At 37.5% G+C, this 22,615-nt stretch overlaps 2 protein-coding genes across 2 annotated transcripts; both read left to right on the top strand.

The window, feature by feature from the left end:
* Window positions 1–1,131: 1,131 nt before the first annotated feature.
* Window positions 1,132–2,094, top strand: LOC114027081 (olfactory receptor 2T29-like). Its single transcript, XM_027840921.1, has one exon. It carries the CDS (start codon window positions 1,132–1,134, stop codon window positions 2,092–2,094), a length of 963 nt encoding a protein of 320 aa, XP_027696722.1.
* Window positions 2,095–21,265: 19,171 nt separating this feature from the next.
* LOC114027087 (olfactory receptor 2T4-like) lies at window positions 21,266–22,210 on the top strand. Its single transcript, XM_027840936.1, has one exon. The coding sequence runs from the start codon at window positions 21,266–21,268 to the stop codon at window positions 22,208–22,210; it is 945 nt and encodes a 314-aa protein (XP_027696737.1).
* Window positions 22,211–22,615: the final 405 nt, after the last annotated feature.

Here is a 22,615-nt window from a genome sequence, read left to right on the forward strand (position 1 = left end):
TCTTATTGTAATGTGCAGAGATAACATGCAAATAATGAGGCATATACAGCAGTAGATGTAGTAGTAGAAAAGAGTAACAGACTCTCAGAAGGGAAGAAAGTAGGAACTGGGGGGAACTGAGAAAGGCTGAGTCTTGAAGGAAGCTAGAGAAACTAAGAGGTAGGAAGTTAGGTATTCCAGTCATGGGGGACAGTCAGTGTAAAGACATGGAGAAAGGAGAAGGAATATTGCGAGTGAAGAATAACATTTAGGACAAATTATCTGGATTGAAGGAATTACAGTGTAAGAAGATTGGAAAGGTAGAAAAGCGCTAGGTTATGAAGAGCTTTAAATACTAAACAGAGCATTTTTTGTTTTCCTTTTGTCATGGAGGAAATAGGAAGGCACTGGAGTTTACAGAGTTGGGAGTTACTTGGTCAGACCTAAGTATTAGGAAAATCACTTTGTCAGTTGAATGGAGGATAAATTAGAATAGGGAGAGGTTTGTGGCAGGAGGACCAACTTGAGGCTATTGTAGTAGTTCAGGTGAACATCTGGAATAGGAAATGATAATGGCTTCAACTAGGATGTTGAGTGATGGAAAGAATGGGTCCTATATAAGAGATTTTATGAAAGTAGAAAGTACAAGATTTGGCATTGTGCTATAAATATAGGGGAAGTGAGAGTGAAGAGTTCAGGACAACACCGAGATTGTGAGACTGGGTGACTGAGAGTGTGGTAACATCTTGGACACTAATAGTGTAGCTTTTAAAAGGGAAGCATAATGAGCTACATTTTGGGCATATTGAATTTGAGATGCTCATGTGACAAAAGTAAAAGGAAAATGAATGTTTCTATAATGTTTTCTATGTTTTTCTTAAGCCTACAGAGCTCATCTGGAATAATCTTTTAGATAAGAATAATCTGGCAGAATCCCCAGGATTTGAAAATGACTGAAGATGATAATTTTCTATCCAAATAGATCTATCTTTAGGTTCAAGTTAGAGCATTTGTATCATAGATTGATAACGAGAATCTCTTCTATTAGTTAAAATACATCTCTGCTCCAGTTAGAACAACCTGCAGTGAATCTTTTTCCTTCACTAATAGATGATCTATCGTCTATGCATAAAGGACAGAATGTGAGACGACATGAAGCAAATAATGTGGTTGGAGAATCAAACTTTTGGGACTAATTTCATCCTGTTGGGGTTCTTTAGCCACAGCAAATATTCTACTCTCCTCTACTCACTGATATTCATTATTTTTGTAGTAGTTCTGACTGGGAATACGACTTTGGTTCTTTTGATTCAAAGTGATCCCCACCTCCACACTGCCATGTACTTCTTCATCAGTCAGCTTTCCTTCATGGATATGATGTTTATCTGTGTCACTGTGCCCAAGATGCTATTGGATCAGGTGACTGGGATTCATGATATTTCAGCTCCAAGCTGTGGGATCCAGATGTTCTTTTATGTAACACTTGGGGGAGCAGAATTCTTCCTTTTGGGAGCCATGTCTTATGATAGGTATGTGGCCATTTGTCACCCTCTCCGCTATCACCTCTTCATGAACCATAGAGTTTGCATACTCCTTGCAACTGTCTGCTGGTTTTTGGGCTCCATTGATGGTTTCATGCTCACCTCTATCACCATGAACTTCCTATTTTGTAAATCTCGAGAGATTCAGCACTTCTACTGTGAGGTTTTTGCCTTGTTGAAAATCTCCTGCTCAGACACCTCACTCTATGAAACTGTCATGTATGTGTGCTGTGTCCTTATGCTCCTCATCCCTCTCACAGTTATTTTAAGCTCTTACTCCCTTATTCTCCTCACAGTCTATAGGACGAATTCGGCTACTGGTCAGAGGAAAGCATTTGTTACATGTTCCTCCCACATAACTGTTGTTGTTCTCTTTTATGGAGCTACTATTTATAACTACATGCTCCCTGCTTCTTATCATACTGCTGAAAAGGATATGATGGTGTCTGTCTTCTACACTATTCTAACACCTGTTATAAACCCTCTCATCTACAGTATCAGGAATAAAGATGTCACAGAAGCTTTGAAGAAAATGTTATGGTCAAAGCTGATTTTAGCCAATTTTCAAAAGTAGACTAGGGTCTGCAAATACTTAAAAACACTCCACATTCTTTTATTATCTATTATTGATTCATTTTATTCATGGTGCCCTGTGGTGGCATCTCCCTCCCTCCCCTCTCCTTCCAAATTAATTTCTTCTCCTTGAGAGTTTTTGAAACCTTTTGGGTTAATCTTTCCCTAGTTTAGTATAAAAATCCTTGACATTTAAGTTAGAATATAAGCATTTGGCTTCTCTACTCACAACTTGTTAACTAGGTAACCTTGAAGAAATGACTGAAAGTCTCTGAGGCTTGGTTAAGTTTTCTGTCTAATGCAGTGTTAAAGAAATTGTTATTAAATATCTCAGAGGCAAATGGGCCCAGCAAGGATTTATCAAAAATTGTTTTTACTAAATTCACTTCAGAGTATGCAGTCTTCAGGACCCTCTCTGATGTCTCAAGGTAGAGTATAAGCTGTGGGTGTGATGCTGGTGAGCATGTAAGCCACATGCTGCTGAGGCTGCTTGTCAGAGCTTCCAAAGTCCTCACTCTGGGTTTAGTTCTGTTTTTAAGTATTTTTCCTTAGCGAATTAAACATTTGTTTTAAGTGTAGTGGACTGTAACTCTTTTTGCTTGCATGTTGAATTAATCACTTCCTTTGTTCTCTAATACTGATTATTCACTAATCACTTATAAACTCTTAGCTGTTTTGTTCAATAAATAAATAAAATAACTCATTAGAACTGTTACCATATAGGCTTTGTGCCCTCCTCCAATCTAAGATGATAATAATTTATTTTATAATCATTCTCAAGATAAGTCCAGCATTTGAAATGGGCACTTGGTGTAGGCTGAGATACAATAATAATTTGAGGTTGCTTAGAATAGGTTTCCTATGGATATAACAGTCACCCAATCTGTAATTGCACTGTTGAATATATGTCAAGGCTGAGTTTCTCAAAAGGCTAGTCAGGAATTTATTCATGAGGTCAGTCATAGTGTGTCCCAAATCTTCAGGTCTAGAGTGAAGGAGGGTATTCGCTCATAAGTAAAGTCAGAGGCATGGCCTTCATCTAAATAAGAGCAATTCCCTTCAGAATGCACCATACTGAAGATGTATTGCCTCAAAGAAAATTCTCACAGAAGATCATGGCTGCCTGGCTTCCGCAGTTGAGTATCTTATAAAAAAACACCCATCAAAGAGTAGGAGAGACCTCAGAGGCATATACTTTCTCTCTTACCCTTGTATCTATCTACTCAGCTGTGTCATATCCTTCAATAAATAAATTTCACTGAGATAAACAAGTTATGTGTTTGACTCTGTTTTTATTTTTAGCCTCTGAAAATTACCCTTTGAACCCTTAGCAATTGGTGATGATTATGTGAGTGAAAAAGAATCTGAGTTTGGCAATGGGAATCCCTTCCTTGACTCTTAATTTGCCTTTAAATTACATGGATTATAGTAGATCTCAGGGCAAGGTTATTAGACATCTATCATCTTCAAAGGAAGAAAACATACTAATTTTCTATTTAAACAATAAATTAGGAATTTTTGCAGAATATGGACTGTCATTTTAAAAAGAACAGCATACTTACTTTAATTACATCCTTTTAGATAGCACAGATAATAGGACTGTTTCTATTTGAGTAGTTTTATCAAGGTGGATACTCTCGTTCCTGGAGGTAGGTGTTCAACTATTAACAATCAAATGGACAGAGGACTGCTGATTGTCTTACACCTAATTTAGGAAAATTCTGTATCAGACATATGCAGGTAATCTTAGAGCCCAGGTTAGGTAACCTTTGAGCCTTAAAAAAAAAAGAGTATTCAGAACCTGGCAGGAAACAATCTAATATTTCTTTAGAAAAATAATCCTGTGGACAAGTAGTAATGATAAGTAGCAAATGCACAATATTAGATTAGGGAACTAAAAAGTAAACTATATTAGATAGCCTTGTGATTAATTTGGTTTATAAGAGGATGTGTGAAACACAACTTAAGTTAAAAAAAATCAAGCTTCTGACTTTGGGGATATGAGAGGAGATGGGAAAATGGATAGTAAGGGTAGGAGATGAAGAGGAAGCTGGTTAGAGAAACCACAATCTAAGACAATAGCTTATCTTCCTATACACTGACTTCTCGAAAAAAATTTTTATATTTGCTATAGATCCAAAAACATGAGCTAACTATTCTATTAGGGCAACTAGGTGGTATAGTGGAAAGAGTGCTAGGCTTGGATTCAGGAAGACCTAAGTTCAAATTTGACCTCAGTCACTTACTAGCTGTGTGACCCTGGGAAAGTAACTTCATTCTGTTTGCCTCAGTTTCCTTATTTGTAAAATTATCTGGAGAAGGAATTTGCAAAACACTCCAGTATCTTCGCCAAGACAACTCCAAATGGGGTCATGAAGGGTCAGTCACAAATGAAATGAGTAAAGAACAACATAAACTATTGTATTAATGCAATAATCCAAGAGAATTCTGAAGGACTTATGAGGAAAAATGCTATCCAACCCCAGAGAAAGAGCTAATGGTGTCTAAATACAGGTTGAGTCATACATTTTTTGAAACTGCCTTTATTTTTCTTGAAGATTTTTTTGTTTATGTTTTCTTTCACAATATAGCTCTGCCCCAGAGACCTCCCCTTTATTTCATATTCATGATGTCATTGGTTCTTTTCAAGAGTGAAGGACAAACAATAACAACAACAACAACAATAGTATAATAATTTTGGAGGAAAATATTCAAGCCTTGGTGAGATATAAAATTTCTTTACATGTTTTTTTTCCTTCACATCAGTTTTAATTAGCAATTTTGTATTTTATTTTCACTGAAGAGTCTGATCAAACAGAAAATGGGGCCTTATTTTTTCTCTTTTTTTGGCCACTGATCTGTTCCTAATCCTGCTGCATTTTCTTCTTGGGTAGAGTCACTGTTACTTTTCACCAACACTCTCAGGCCTTCCCGAACCTTTCAATGATCATAAAGGTTATGCCAAAAGAAGGAAACATAAGAGAGGAGCAAAGCCAGCCAGAAGACCAAGTAAAAGCATGGCTAATTGTGTCCCTACTTCACATAGGAAGCAGTGGCCTCCACCAAAATTGTGCTGGAGTAGAGAAGGTTCTCCTCTTCACTTAGTCTAAAATTATACCTTGCTACCTGGAGCTAATAAGGTCATCAGCTGGAAACCACATCTTCTACTCAATGTGGCATCCTGTACCATTAGCTTTTATAACTCAATAACCATTGCTGATCTGGGACACTCAGGCCACTGATGAGTGATACCTAGCCAGAAGCAGGAAGAAGTTATTTGCATGTGTTCAAGTTTCTATCTAGTCTCTTGGGGACGGGCAGAGAATATTTATGCATGTTCTGGAGCAGTGGTGGTGGGAAACTATTACATTCACTTTTCTAATGTCATATAGTTGAGGTCACATCATAGGGTTTAAAAAATTCAATTTTATTTTCAGTTCTACATATTTTCCTTCCTATTTCCTTTTCCTTCATTAAGAAACCTAGAAAAACAAAGCCCATTACAAACATGTATAGTCAAGTAAAACAAGTTCCAACAGTAGCCAGGTCTAAAAAAATATACTTCAGTATGTACTTTGAATCCATTACCTCTTTATCAGGAGCTAGGTTGTATTTTTAATGATGAGTTCTCTAGAACTGTTGTTGGTTATTGTGTTGATCAGTTTCTAAGTATTTCAAAGTTGTCTTTATATCGTTATTATTATATGAATTATTCTGGTTCTACTTACTTCACTTTGTGTCAGTTCATACAAGATTCCCCAGATCTTTTCTGAAACCATCCCTTTTATCAGTGCAATAGTATTCCATCACCTTCATATACCATAACTAGTTCAGCTGTTCCCCAATTGATGGGCAGCCCTCTCAGTTTTCAATTCTTTTCCACAATAAAAAGCTGCCGTAAAATTTTTGGTGCACATAGGTCCCTTTCTTCTTTATTTGATTTCTTTAAGGTATAGACTGAGTAACAGCATCACTGGGTCAAAAGTTAGGAACAGTTTGATAAATTGTGGTGAGTAGTTCCAAATTGCTTTCTGGAATGACTGGATTAGTTCACAGTTCTGCCAACATTGCATTAATGTACTTTTTTCCCACAGCCCTTCAGCATTTGTCATTTTCAGTTTTTGACATTTTTACCAATCTGATGGGTATGAGGTGATACCTCAGAGTAGCTAACTGTAAACTGTAATATAACTGTATATTATTATTACTATTACTATTCTGTTTGTTTGATCTTCTTACATTTCTTCTAATTTTTCTCTAATTATATAAGTCTGTATTTCTTCAGAGTGTTACATAGACTCTGGATAAATCTTTATAGATATACTTCCAAGTATTTTATAGCTTGCATAATTATTTTGAATAGAATTTCTCTATCAAGTTCTTCCTGCTAGGTTTTGTTGGTTATATAGAAGAATGTTGATAATTTGTTTGGATTTATTTTATATCCTGAAACTTTGCTATCCTTGCTTTCTAAATGGACAGAGGTTTTCTTACCTGCATTGTTATTTTCCTGAAACAATCCATCAATCATACCATGGTCATGATCATAAATCATGAAAGGGAAAGGAAAATATTTCTTAATTTCTACGGGATAATAAAAAAATGCTGGGCAAAAATTGGGACCTATGGTTTTTAAGTACTGATTACACTATTGGCCTCATTTTCTTTGTTTATTAGGAGAGTTAGAATAAATTAGCTCTTTACTTCTTTCTAATAACCCAGCCCCCATACTCTCTCTCTCTCTGTCTCTGTCTTTGTCTCTCTCTGTCTCTCTCCATACTCTGAAAATAGTATGCCTGGTTGGCTTTGGATAGTCAGCATGAAGGAACTAACTCTAATTCCTTGTGAAGGGAAATAGCATTTAAACAACTTAAAAAAAACATATTTCCATAGGGAAGTGGTGTAGTGGCAACCACCATGTGTGTCACTGAAAATCATTCATGACATAATGTAACAAACTAAGGGTTCTTTCTTTTTCCTTCTCCCTTAGTCTTTTCAGTTTATTTGCCTTCATTAAGTCATTATTGATCATTCATATTTTTTTCCTTGTTTAATTCCTAGTATCTGAATGCCCACATTCAATTTTTATATTGTACTTCTCAGACTTTCAGTTGGGAGCAAAATTGGGGAAGTTGAGGGTCAGAAGAGTTATTTAACTAGTCAACTGACTAGTCAATCACATCAAGGTCAGAGGGATGGGATAGGGACTAGAAGAATTGGAAGAAAATGAAAGCAAGAAGTGAAAAAAACTGTCAGGAAGAAGAAAAAAGTTAGCATTTTAATTCAATTTATTTTAACATACTTTTGCACTAAAAATTAAATTCAAGGACTGCAAAATTTACTACTGTCTTATAGTGTCCACAAGTTGCTTTAGATAAAAGGAATAGTCTAGTTTATTAGGAAGTACCTGTTTTACATCTATCTATGGAATTTCTCCTGAATGTACTTGGAAAGACTGCCGGACATTTTGAAAACTTATACTAATACCTACCTAAAAAATAGAGGATAGGTGCTCAACCTTGGATATCATTGATATTGGGAACTCTTCAGCTAATTCAAGTTGCCATCTTGTCTGCAACTTTTAGTCTTAAAAGTTGACTAAAGAGCTCTATCTATATTTCTATATCTATCTGTATATCTCATCTGCCATGGGACTGGCTCTCCTCTCTCTTGCCCCAGAATATATTCTTACCTCCCCTCTGTCTGTACCCATATCTGGGTCTGTATATCTGTGTCTGTATCTACATGTGTCTGTATCCAAATCTATTTTTATGTGTCACATATTTAGCTGAGTTCTCCTGTTCTAGTCACAGAGGATATAATGATCTCCTACAGAGGGGAGAAAAATGCACTCTTTGTCTTCATATTGGGGGAGAATCAATTTCCTTGAGTACTTGGAATTCCTTGATGAATGTCCTAATTTAAGTTTATGGCTTGCTAGTTTGTTCCATAAGTTAAAAAGTCAAGAATTCCTTTGTATTTGCAAATGTATTTTGCACCTATTTTAACCATCTTATTCAAATGAAAGTGACAAAAGACTCAAGGTGGTCATTGATTAAGGTCGGCATAATTTTTTGATACTAAAAATTATGATAGTTTGACCTTTGAATTGGAATTTGGTGTCACATAATTCTTTACAGAGAACCTTCCTGCAGATTCAGATTTTCCTTGAAACAATGATGGGAACATTTTATGGAAAATATATATCACCTATATGTAGCATGGGGGTGTTACTGTGTGGCTTAAAGGGAGGTGGAGTAGACATCTTTAGCCTGTACTTCCCCAATCTCTCTCCAAAGGAGACTTTAATTCCTGCCGAGAGGGTACGCAGGTGTTTGGGGACAGGAGCTTGGCCATTCTGCTCTCCTCAGAGTGGGTACTGGCTTAGCATTATATTTAACTGCATCTTTAAAAATTATTTGTTTAGGGGATGTAGTTTTCAAGTTTAAGCTAAACTTCTAATTTCTCTCCCCTAATAGGGAAAGGAGGGACCCAAGCTTTATGTCCAGAATTTACTACATATGAGTTATATAATGAATATACACATAGCAGATATAGCAAAGAAACCCCATTTATCCAAACTGATGGCAAAACAAATCAGAAAAAATATACATAGGAAAAATTCACCGGACAATGAAGAGTGAAGAGTTCTCGAATTGGGAGTGAAGTAATTCAGTTGAAATAAGAGAGAAAATCCCAGATCTCACCCAAGGGGAAATTCCCCAAAGTCTCTAGTATAGTTTGCTAGGGTTGGAGACATGATGGAGACTGTCAATTCCTTCCCAGAGTCTTTTCACTCAGCAGCCTGAAGTAGGGTTGGCTTCTCCCATCTTCCTTCTCAGAAATGGAAGCCAGAAATGCCCAAAATGACTTGAAGCTTGAAAAGTCCTGAAGAACATGAGAAATCTGGAGTTCTCCCACTCTTGCCAACTCTGCATCACCTCTCTTGCAGGGTAGGACATTCATCTCCCACCAATGAGGAGAGAGTCTCATGCCAATGAGTTTTGGGACAGGATTCACACTTATTGCTGACCTCTCTGCGGCCTGTGACACTGTTGATCATTCTCTTTTCCTTAACACTCTGAAAATACTACTGTCTCCTGATTCTCCTTCAACCTATCTGACCACTCCTTCCTAATCTCCTTTGCTGGATCCTCATCCAGATCATGCCCTCTAACCATAGGTGTTGCTCAAGGTTTAGACCTGAGGCCACTCTTCTTCACTTGGTGATTTCATCAACTTCCATGACTTTCTTTTTTTTAAAATGTATTTATTTTGATTTATCAATAATCACTTCCATATGCTTTTGAGTTTAAAATTTTTCTCCCCCTTCCTCCCCACCACCCTCCCCAAGACGGCACACAGTCTGATATAGGCTATACATTTACATTCATATTAAACATATTTTTACATTAGTGATGTTGTAAGTAAAAATTAAAACCAATAGAAGGAACCATAGAAAGAGGAAACAAAGCTTCACAGAAAAGAAAAAAAATAGCAATTCAACTTCCACAGTTCTTTGTTTGGATGTGGATAGCATGTTCCATTTAGAGGCCTCTGGAGATGTCTTAGATCTTTGTATTGCTGGGAAGGGTTAAGTTTATCAACATCAGTCATCACACAGTGTGGCTGTTGTTGTGTATGATGTTCTCTTGGTTCTGCTCACTTCACTCGGCACCAGACCATACAAGTCTTTCTAAGTTTTTCTGAAGTCAGCCTGTTCATCATTTCTTACAGCACAATAGTATTCCATCACATTTATATACCACAACTTGCTTTGCCATTCCCCAATTGACGGGTACTCTCTCAATTTCCAATTCTTTGCCACCACAAAAAGAGCTGCTATGAATATTTTTGTACATGTGGTTCCTTTTCCCATTTGTATGGTCTCTTTGGGATATAGCCCTAGAAGTGGTATTGCTGGGTCAAAGGGTATGCACATTTTGATAGCCCCTTGGGCATAGTTCCCAATTGCTCCCCAAAATGGTTGGATCATTTCACAACTCCACCAACAATGCATTAGTGTTCCAATTTTCCCACATTTTCTCCAACATTTATCATTTTCCTGTTTTGTCATGTTGACCATTCTGATAGGTGTGATGTGGTACCTCAGAGTTGTTTTGATCTGCATTTCTCTAATCAATAGTGATTTAGAGCATTTTTTCATATGACTATAGATGACTTTAATTTCTTCATCTGAGAATTGTCTGTTCATATCATTTGACCATTTATCAATTGGGGAATGACTTGTATTCTTATAAATTTGACTTAATTCTCTATATATTTTAGAAATGAGGCCCTTATCAGAGAGACTGGTTGTAAAAATTCTTTCCCAATTTTCTATCTTTCTTCTAATCTTAGTTGAATTGGCTTTGTTTGTTCAAAACCTTTTCAATTTAATGTAATCAAAGTTATTCATTTTGCTTTTTGTAATGTTCTCTATCTCCTGTTTGGTCATGAATTCTTCTGTTCTCCATAGATCTGATAGGTAAACTATTCCTTGCTCTCCCAGTTTGTTTATAATATCAGCCTTTATAGCTAAATAATGAACCCATTTTGACTTTATTTTGGTACATGGTGTGAAATTTTGGTCTATGTCTAGTTTGTGCCATACTCTTTTCCAGTTTTCCCAGCAGTTTTTTTTTTCAAAGAGTGAATTCTTATCCCAGAAGCTGGAGTCTTTGGGTTTATCAAATAATACATTTCTATAGTCATTGACTACTGTGTCTTGAATATTTAACCTATTCCACTGATCCACCATTCTATTGCTTAGCCAGTACCAAGCAAGTTTGATGATTGCTGCTTTATAATACAATTTAAGGTTTGGGATAGGCTCGGCCATCTCCCCCTGCATTTGTTTTCATTAGTTCCCTTGATATTCTGGACCTTTTGTTCTTCCAAATGAATCTTGTTATTATCTTTTCTAACTCTATAAAATAATTTTTTGGTAGTTTGATTGGTATGGCACTGAATAAGTAAATTACCTTAGGTAGAATTGTCATTTTTATTATATTAACTCAGCCTACCCATGAGCAACTGATGTTTTTCCAGTTATTTAGATCTGATTTTATTTGCGTGAAAAGTGTTTTGTAATTGTGTTCATAGAGTTCCTGGGTTTGTTTTGGTAGGTAGACTCCTAAATATTTTATGATGTCTACATTAAGTTTAAATGGAATTTCTCTTTCTATCTCTTGCTGTTGGGCTTTGTTGGTAATATATAGAAATGCCAATGATTTATGTGGGTTTATTTTATAGCCTGCAACTTTGCTAAAGTTGTTTACTATATCAAGTAGTTTTTTACTTGATTCTCTAGGATTCTCTCAGTATATCATCATGTCATCTGCAAAGAGTGATAGCTTTGTTTCTTCTTTGCCTATCCTAATAGCTTCAATGTATTTTTCTTCTCTTATTGCTAAAGCTAATGTTTCTAGTATGTTATTGAACAACAGTGGTGATAATGGACATCCTTGTTTTACCCCCGATCTTATTGGAAATGCTTCTAGCTTGTCCCCATTACATATTATGTTAGCTAAAGGTTTTAGATAGATGCTATTTATTACTTTAAGGAAGACTCCATTTATACCTATGCTCTCTAGTGTTTTTAGTAGGAATGGGTGTTGCATTTTGTCAAAAGCTTTTTCTGCATCTATTGAGATGATCATGTGGCTTCTGTTAGTTTTGGTGTTGATATGATGAATTATGCTGATAGTTTTTCTTATATTGAACCAGTCCTGCATTCCTGGTATAAATCCTACCTGGTCATAGGGTATTATTCTTGTGATAACTTGCTATAATCTATTTGCTAATATTTTGTTTAAAATTTTTGCATCTAAATTCATTAGCACTGTCTATGGTGCCTTTTAGCAGGATGTAGTTTCCTTCCTTATCTCTTTTGATAAGATCTGTTTTTGCTTTTGCTTTGTCTGACATCAGGATTGCTACCCCTGCTTTTTTTACTTCAGCTGGAGCATTTTGCTCCAGCCTTTTACCTTTGCCCTGTATGTGTCACTCTTTTTCAAATGTGTTTCCTATAAACAACATATTGTAGGACTAGGGTTTTTAATCCACTCTGCTATATGCTTCCGTTTTATGGGAGAGTTCATCCCATTCACATTTACAGTTATGATTACTATCTGTGTTTTTTCTCCATCCTTTTTCCCCTTTGTTTATGTTTTTCTTTCTTCTTTCTCCTTTCTCCCCCTCACTAGTGTTTTGCTTTTGACCACCTTCTCCTTCAGTCCCACCTCCTTTCTGTTGTCCCTTTCTCTTTTCTTCTTCTTTACCCTTACTGCTTCCTCCCTCCCTTTTATGCCCCCTCCCTTTTCTTTCCCCTTTTCCCTCCTACTGCCTATAGGACAAGTTAGATTTCTGTACCTAACTGATTATGTTATTCCCTTCTTGAGCCAAATCTGATGAGAGTAAGGTTAAAATAATGCTCTCCCTCCCTTCTTTCCCTCTGCTCTAAAAGGTTTTTGTGTCTTTTCCTGTAATGTAATTTACCCTTGTCTGCCTCTTCCTTTCTCAGTACATTTTCTTTGATCAGACTAATCCACTTACTTTGATCCATTTAACCCACTTGATTAGACTTTTTTTTATCATTACATCAAACTCAACTTATATCCACCCCCTTTATGTATACTCCTTTAACATGGTGTAATAACAATACAGTTCTCAATAGTTGCAAGTGTCATCTTCTCTTGGAGGGATCTAAACATTTTGCCCTTATTAACAACATGTTGTATCTTTCTGTCCCATTTACCTTTTTATGTCTCTCTTGAATCTTGTACTTGAAGATCAAATTTTTTGTTGAGCTCTGGTCTTTTTATCAGGAAGGTTTGGAAGTCCCCTATTTTGTTGAATATCCATCTCCTCCCCTGAAACATCACACTCACTTTCAGTGGGTAGTTGATCCTTAGCTGCATTCCAACGTCCTTTGCCTTGCGGAATATCATGTTCCACACCCTATGGTCTTTTAATGTAGAAGCTGCAAAGTCCTGTGTAATCCTGACTGTGGTTCCATGATATTTAAATTGTTTGTTTCTGGCTGCTTGCAGTATTTTCTCTTTATTTTGGTAATTTTGGAATTTAGCTATTATATTCCTTGGCATTTTCAATTTGGGTGGGGAGCAATGTATTCTTTCTATAGTTATTTCACCTTCAGGTTCTAGGACTTAAGGGCAGTTTTCCTTTATGATTTCCTGAAGGATACTGTCCAAGCTCTTTTTTCATCATGATTTTCAGGTAGGCCAATAAATTTTAAAATGTCTCTCCTGGATCAATTTTCCAGGTCAGTTGTTTTACCCATGAGGTATTTTATGTTTTCATCTGTTATTTCATTTTTTTGTTTCTGTTTGACTGATTCTTGCTCTCTCATATAGTTATTAGTTTCCATTTGTTCAATTCTAATTTTTAACATATTGTTTTCTTCTATTAGATTTTGTACTTTCTTCTCCAATTTGGCAATTGTATTTTTAAGGGATTTGTTGTCTTCAGTGTACTTTTTTTCCAGTTGGCCAATTGTGTTTTTTAGGGACTTGTTTTCTTCAGTGTACTTTTTTTTTCCAATTGGCCAATTGTATTTTTTAAGGACTCTTCTACCTCTCTCATTTGACTTTTAAAGTCCTTGTTGAGCTCTTCTAAGAAGGCTTTTTGGGCTTCAGACCAGTTCATATTCCCTTCTGTTGTTGCAGATGTAGGTTTGTTGACAATGTTGTCCTCTTCAGAAATTCTGTCTTAATGTACACTCTTCTCATAATATGAATCTATCGTACATTTCTTTTTTTACTCATGGTGTTTCTTTATTCCCTAGTCTTTAAAGAGATTAAGCTCTCCTGCTGGGGAACAGAGGGCACTGACCCAAGCTTCTTGTTTTGGGAGCCTACATCTTGGTCACTGGCTTTGTGTGCTGGGGCCTCTTATGTTGGCAATTGGTGGCTGTAGGGTTCTGGTAGCTTACCTGGTGTTGGGCTGGAATCAGCAAGGCTGGGACTTTCAGGCAAATCCAGGTTGCCTGCTTTTCCCTTGCTTTAGCTTTGTTCAGCTGCTTTTAGATGGGTGCTGCAGGGTGTTTATCTGCCTGGGGCCCCTTGCAGTGCTGCCTCCCTTAGGCACTGGGAGACTCCTTTGGTGTAGAATGCTGAGGCACCTGGTGGTTTTCTGAACTGGTTTCCACTGGTTCCCCCACCCTCTCTGAGGCACTTGGAGGTCCAGCTGTTGGTGTTTGCCTGCTCGACCACCTGGGCTTTGGGATCTCCTCCTGGTTGGCAGTTGGAGGCTGGAGGGTTCTGACAGCTTACCTAGTGTTGGACCAGAATCAGCAAGGCTGGAACGGTCAGGCACTCTAGGTTACTTTCTTCAGCTCCTTTCAGATGAATACTTCAGCGTGCTTATCCGGCTGGGGCCCTTTGTAGTGCAGCTTCCCTTATTTTTGCTGAGGCATTGGGAGACCCATTTGCTGTAGAATGCGGAGGCACCAGAATCTTCTCCTGGTGTGCTAAAGTGGATCTTTCCACTAGCTGGCTGGTCGACTCCTGATTCTGCACTGCTCCCCTTCCCCCAGGGTAAAAAGGGTCTTTCCCATTAATCCCTCTACCTACCTGGGCTACTGCACTGCTGCTCCCTGTCTTTCTTCTGGTTCAGCTGTTCCACGGGTTTTTCTGGGGTGATATTTTCTGGGTTTTCAGAGGTTGATAGGGGAGGGTTAGAGTGACTACCTTTTTACTCTGCCATCTTGGCTCCCGAAAGCGGAACCAACTTCCATGACTTTCAGATCCACCTATTGTACCCCAACCTCTGTACTGACCTCCAATCTCCCATCCCCAACTGCCTTTCTGGTTTTTCAAGTTGGATGTCTAGTAGACATCTTAAATTATACATGTCCAAAATGATCTCATTGTCTTTACCCCATACAATCCCCTCTCTTCATTGTTTCAAATCTTTTCAGTTGTGTCCAACTCTTTGTGATCCTATTTGAGGTTTTCTAGGCAAAGATACTGGAGTGGTTTTGCCATTTCCTTCTCCACTTTATTTTACAATTGAGGAACTGAGGCTCCTATAACTCCAGCATTGCACACTGAATAAGTTCTGAAGCCAAATGTGAACTCATGAGGAGGAGTCTTCCTGATTCTCAAGCCCAGTGTTCTATCCATATTGCCACATAGCTGCCCTCCCATCTCTTACATTGTCTGTCACTGTGGAAGGTAACACCATCCTCCCAGTCCCTCAACCTTGCAACGTAGGAGTCATTCTTGAATCTTCACTGTCTCTTCCTTCCCCTTCACCCAAATCCAAGCTTTGCCAAGGCCTGTTGATTTCACTTTTGCAGCAGCTCTTGAAAATGCCTCCTTCTTTCCTCTGACAAAGTCACAGCTATAGTGCAAGCTCTCTCTTCATCTCACATCTGGACTGTTGCAATAGCCTGCTGATTGATCTGCCTGCCTCAAGTCCCTTCCCATTCCAATCCATCATCCATTCAGACACCAAAATGATTTTCCTAAAGTGCAACCATGTCACCCCCCCACCCCCACTCCCATGGTTCTGCATTGCCTCCAAGATAAAATATAACATGTTTTGTTTGGCATTCATAACCTAGTCCCCTTCTGTTTGGCATTTATAACCTAGGCCCCTCCTACCTTTCCAGTCTTCCTGCACCTTACTCCCAGACACATACACTTTTATTCAGTGACATTGGCCTCCTGACTGTTTCATGAGCAAGATACTCCATCTCTTGGCTCTGGGCATTCTCTCCGGCTGTCATTCATGCCTAGGATACTCTCCTTCTTAAACCCTATGTACTGATTTCCTTGGCTTCCTTTCAGTCCTAATTAAAATCCTACCTTTTACATGAAGCCTTCCCCAAACCATCGTAATATGGGTGACTTCACTGAGCAGCTAGGTGGTGCAGTGGCTAGAGCTTTGCCCTTGGAATCAGAAAGGCTCATCTTTCTGAGTTCAAACCTGTTCTCAGACACTGGGCAAGTCACTTAACCCTGTTTGCCTCAGTTTCCTCATCTGTAAAATGAGTCCAGTCCAATAAAGTCCTAAGATGGTTTCTGTTTAGAGGTAAACAAAACTAGGGTCCTAGGCTAAACTGGGTAGTAAGTAAATGTCCTGGGGGTTAGGAGCATGAGCCACTCCCTTTTAACCATGCCTTTAAGCCAACTCAAAGTAGGACCAGTTTTGAATGAGGTGAGTTCTAGCAGATACTGAGGATTCTAAAAATCAAGGCAGCATAAATATTAATTACATTATAAAAATCAATACAATGGAAATGAGGTAATATTAATTTTTATCTCTCACATTGGTAAGAGAAAAAGAATGGACTCAACAGCGGTGCTTTATGCTTGAATTGATTTGCTTTGATTCCCCTGCTCCTCTTCTCTAAATCTTCATGACTAAAAAGATGGGTTACTAGATTTTCTCCTTTGTTCATGATCTCTCAAAAATCTCCTTCATGAGAATTATGCATCAGAGATAAAATAATTTCCACTATGGCAATAAGATAAGATACCAAGAATCCTAATGAAGTAACAAGCTACAACATTAACTGCAGAGGACACTAACCCCCACTCTTAATGCTAATTTAGCACCCATTTCCTTATCAGCATTTGTGCCCTGATGGATGGTTCCACTAGACATATAGGCTTGTCCTTTGAGATCCACAGAGTTCCCTTGCTGTTGCCATCTGTTGTCACTGTCATCACACCTCCTGTCCCTTTCCTCATCCCACCATTTTGTGGAAATAAGAAACAGAAATCATTGATGCCACTACCATCCCCTTCCCTATGTGGAGGAGGTGGAGATATAGAAAAGTTGAAATACACTGTGCCTGGGAGAGAGGTATATTGCACTGTGCTGCTACAGTGCTCAACAAAATTAAAGAAGGGAACTGAGGGACAATTTGCATGTGTGTGTGTGTGTGTGTTTGTGTGGGTGTGTGTGTGTCTATGGCAGCTGTGGTTAAGTGACTTGCTCCCAGCCACACAGCTAGTAAGTGTTATGCATATGAGGCTGGATTTGAACTCAGGTCCTCCTGACTCCAGGGCCAGTGCTCTATCCACTGCACCACCTAGTTGCCCCCTAAAAGTTTGTTTTTTCTAAAGCAAAATGAATCAATAAAAGCATTTTAAAGAAAGTACCTTAATTACCTCTATTGCTTCAAATGCATTACTTTCCAAATTCTCAGAAATTTCCTAGTAGATCCAGAAAACAAAATTTTAGAATGGGAAGGAACGTCTAATTCAGTCTTTCATTTTTCCAGATAAAGAGACCAAGGTTCCAAGAAGACAAATACCTTTCTCCAGACCACACAGGTAGGTTGAATCAGAGCTATGACCTCCCATCTAAACCTCTTGTTCCCAAGATAGTATTCTTTTAATTCAATTTTGGTTCTAGAATTCTTCCCTAATTAATGTGAAGTGGGTGATGCAATATTCTGACCTCACTCTTTGGAATCACATCACACTCACATCTCTTCTTCCCTGCCCTTCACTCAGGGCCAACCTTTTTATGCATCACCCTGACAATAACATTTATCTAGACACTTAGATGGAGCTAGGACAGGAGCGGTCCATCTAATGACTTCAATAACACATTCTGCTTATGAACAGCAGCTCTGATACTTGGTTTTTACACTAACCTCTCAGATTTTTCTCTAACTAGATAGAAAAGAGATGTCCAGCTATTATCTTATTTATTCTTTTACTATCAGTTTTAATTTCTTTTAAAAATTACTTTGATTTTGTCTAATCCTAGTTTTCACATTAATAAGGAATGGAGCACTTTGGCCATTTTCCTGAGAGTTTGCTACAAGTTTTCTCTGCATTTATCACTGGTTTGGCCTTTGGGAATTAGCTGTGAATATCTCCAATTTTCATTACAGAAAATCAACATCTAGTTATTTTTTTCCATAGAAAGAACTGGTGGTAAGTAGCACAATGATTAATTGTCTCATGCATCTGAATGTAGAAATGGCCAAATTCCACAAACTATTTTAAACGAAAATGTGTAGGCTAGGATTTGAATAGGCAATCGATGTTCATTGAAGGTGGGGGAAGTGATATGAAGAAATCACTCATCATTGGCAATATTTTTCGAAGTTTTGAAGAAATTTAACAGTGGAGACATAGAATTGTAGAATGTTAGCACTAAAAGTTTTCTGAAAGTTGATGTAAGTCAAGCTTCATTTTTTATAGATGAAGAAATTCTTAGATGAAGTAAAGATCAGATGAGAAATATATAGCCTCATGGTTAAAAATATCATAGAAGTATATATTTTCTATAGATTCATTCAAAGATATATGAATTGCTGCAAATATGCAAATATTTTTGTGGATACAAGTCCTCCTAACTGGAAGGTATTTCATAATTTATGTATTTATCAGCTTGAATTAAAGCAACATTTTTATACCTATAGGATTATATTCTGAAGTAGCAAATAAGAAATTTCTGTCAAATAAATAATTTTAACATACAAATTGCCTCACTTTGAAATTAAGAGTGTTTAGAGACTATTTCATTGTTTATTTATTTATTTTTGAAAGGCAATCAGAGTTAAATGACTTGCCTGGGGTCATGTAGCTAGTAAGTGAGTTTGAATTTTAACTCAGGTCCTCCCGACTCCAAGGCCAGTGCTCTATCCACTGTACTACCTTGCTGCCCATAGAGACCATTTTAAACCAAACCCATTTTTTTCTGTACTATTAATTCTATTTCACAATTCTCAGAGTGTTAGTCAAAACAAGCAGAGAGTTATACTCAATTTTTCCTGTGACAACCATTAAAATTATGTCAATCAGTTTAAGGTGGTTCAGTATAAGGCAGAAATGGTTTTAATTCAATTTGATTCAATCCAATTCTATTCACTTAAAACATATCTATTATGCAAGGCACTTCCCTAAGTGCTACTGCTCAAAAAGATGAAATAGGCCCAAGAATCTTAATTTCAAGTAGAGAAGATAGGACAGAAATAAATATGATCCAAAGCAAAATGTGATAAACACATAAGATCGAAAGAATCTGGAAAGAAAAAATGTGTTTCTATTAGTGGGATCAGGGAAAGATGAATAGAATATTTTAAACCGTAGCTAGAGTTCAGAGGAACCAAATGATTTTCATAGGCAGGAACCATGGTGTAGTGGGGGAAAAATAATGAATCAGAGAGTCCAGAGGATCTATGTTTCAAATATAATTTTGCTGTATTGCCTTTGTAACTATGAACAAATTTAATAATTCTTGGATCGTTTCAAAATTTTAAGAATAAAGTGATTAAAGTGGATGATTTTAAAAGTCCCTTCTGGAACTAAATACTATGTCCTATAGGGAAGAGTACATTCCTAGCACATGGTCTATCATGAACAAATGCACATTGATAGAAAAAGCTAAAAATGCTTGGAGAGTGACGAAGAGTCCAGTGAGTTGGGTTGAGAGAACTAGGAATATCTGTCTCCTAGGTAGTGTAGTAATAGAGTGCTTGACCTGGATTCAGAAAGATCCATGTTCAAATGTGACCTCAGACACTTACTAGATGTATGTTCCTGGGCAAGTCCCTTACCTATTGTCTGCCTCAGTTTCTTCAAATAAGGATAATGGAGATAATAATAGCACCTACTTCTTAAGGTTGTTGTGATGATCAAATGAAATATTTGTGTCTCATATCATTTTATAAAGTGCTTAGCATAGTGAATGTCACATAGAGGTGCTTAATAAATCCTTTATGTACTTTCTTCTGTAGATATCATTACCCTGCCCCCTATTTTTAATTTTCACTTCACAGATATGTAAAGAATTGCTGTCAACATGAACAGATCTTATTAGACTTTAGTATATATGAGCACCCATCTCCCTAGTACACTTCTGCCCAGCAGGGGACTGATTTTTAACATATTTAGTTTAGTTAGTCCATCAACAAGTATTTATTATTTATTTACTATGTGTCACTCACCATGCTAAGCTGGGGATACAAAGAAAGGCAAAAATATCCTTTGTCCTCAAAGAAGCTCATATTATAATGTGGGAGATCATATGCAAATAACAAGGCATATACAGCAGTAGATGTAGTAGTAGAAAAGAATAACAGACTCTCAGAAGGGAAGGAAGTAGGAACTGGGGGGAACTGGGAAAGGCTGAGTCTTGAAGGAAGCTAGAGAAACTAAGAGACAGGAAGTTAGGAGAGAGACTATTACAGTCATGGGGGATGGTCAGTGTAAAGACATGGAGAAGGGAGAAGGAATATTGTGAGTGAAGAATAACATCTAGGACAAATTATCTGGATTGAGGGAATTAAAGTGTAAGAAGATTAGAAAGGTAGAAAAGTGCTAGGTTATAAAGAACTTTAAATACTAAATAGTATTTTTTGTTTTCTTTTTGTCTTGGAGGAAATAGGAAGACACTGGAGTTTATAGAGTAGGAGGTTACTTGGTCAGACCTAAGCTTTAGGAAAATCACTTTGTCAGTTGAATGGAGGATAAATTAGAGTAGGGAGAGGTTTATAGCAGGAGGACCAATTTGAGGCTATTGCAGTAGTTCAGGTGAACATCTGGAAAAGGAAATGATAATGGCTTCAACTAGGATGTTGAATGATGGAGAGAATGGGTCCTATATAATAGATTTTATGAAAGTAGAATGTACAAGATTCGGCATTGTGCTATAAATATAGGGGAAGTGAGAATGAAGAGTTCAGGACAACACCGAGATTGTGAGAGTGCGTGACTGAGAGTGTGGTAACATCTTGGACACTAATAGTGTAGCTTTTAAAAGGGAAGCATAATGAGCTCCATTTGGGTATATTGAATTTGAGATTCTCATGTGACAAAAATAAAAGGAAAATGAATGTTTCTATAATGTTTTCTAGGTTTATCTTAAGCCTACAGAGCTCATCTGGAACACTCTTTTAGATCAGAATAATCTGGCAGAATCCCAGGATTTGAAAATGACTGAAGATGATAATTTTCTACCCAAATAGATCTGTCTTTAGGTTTAAGTTAGAGCATTTGTATCATAGATTGCTGCTGAGAATCTCTTCTGTTAGCCAAAACACATGACTGCTCCCGTTAGAAAAATCTATAGTGTATCTTTTTCCTTCACTAATAGAAGATTTATCATTTATGCATGAAGGACAGAAGATAAAATCCTTTGTTGTTTTGGTTGTTTTTAATCTTCCCAGGTGAGATGATATGAAGCAAACAATGTGGTTGGAGAACCAAACTTTTGGGACTAATTTCATTCTGTTGGGGCTCTTTAGCCAAAGCAAATACTCTCCTCTCCTCTACTCACTGATATTCATTATTTTTGTAGTAGCTCTGACTGGGAATGCAACTTTGGTTCTTTTGATTCAAAGTGATCCCCACCTCCACACTGCCATGTACTTCTTCATCAGTCAGCTTTCCCTCATGGATATGACGTACATCAGCGTCACTGTACCCAAAATGCTGTTGGATCAGGTGACTGGGATTCATGATATTTCAGCTCCAAGCTGTGGAATCCAGATGTTCTTCTATTTAACACTTGGGGGAGCAGAATGCTTCCTTTTGGGAGCCATGTCCTATGACAGGTATGTGGCCATTTGTCACCCTCTCCGCTATCACCTCTTCATGAACCATAGAGTTTGCATACTTCTTGCAACTGTCTGTTGGTGTTTGGGCTCCATTGATGGTTTCACGCTCACCCCTATCACCATGAACTTCCTATTTTGTAAATCCCGAGAGATCCAGCACTTCTTCTGTGAGGTTTTCGCTTTGTTGAAAATCTCCTGCTCAGACACCTCACTCTATGAGAGTGTCATGTACGTGTGCTGTGTCCTTATGCTCCTCATCCCTCTCACAGTTATTTTAAGCTCTTACTCCCTTATTCTCCTCACAGTCTATAGGATGAATTCGGCTACTGGTCAGAGGAAAGCATTTGTCACGTGTTCCTCCCACATAACTGTTGTTATTCTCTTTTATGGAGCTGCTGTTTATAACTACATGTTCCCTGCTTCTTATCATACTACTGAAAAGGATATGATGGTGTCTGTCTTCTATACTATCCTAACACCTGTTATAAACCCTCTCATCTACAGTATCAGGAATAAAGATGTCACAACAGCTTTGAAGAAAATGTTATGGTCAAAGCTGATTTGAGCTAATTTTCAGAAGTAGAATAGGGTCTCCAAATACTTAAAAACACTCCACATTCTTTTAGTATCTATTATTGGTTCATTTTATTCATGTTGCCCTATGGTAAATAGGCATCTCCCTCCCTTCCCTCTCCTTCCAAATTAATTTCTTTTTCTTGAGAGTTTTTGAAACCTTTTGGGGTAATCTTTTCCTGGTTTAGTATAAAAATCCTCGACAGTTATGTCAGATTATAAGGATTTGACTTCCCTACCCATAACTTGTTAACTAGGTTACCCTGAAGAAATGACTGAAAGTCTCTGAGACTTGTTTAACTTTTCTGTCCAATGTAGTGTTAAAGAAATAGTTATTAAATATCTAAAAGGTGAATGGGCCCAGCATGGATTTATCAAAAATTGCTTTTACTGAACT

This window comes from Vombatus ursinus, unplaced genomic scaffold (genome assembly GCF_900497805.2).
Source record: "Vombatus ursinus unplaced genomic scaffold, bare-nosed wombat genome assembly UNPS02004704.1, whole genome shotgun sequence".
NCBI lineage: Eukaryota > Metazoa > Chordata > Mammalia > Diprotodontia > Vombatidae > Vombatus > Vombatus ursinus.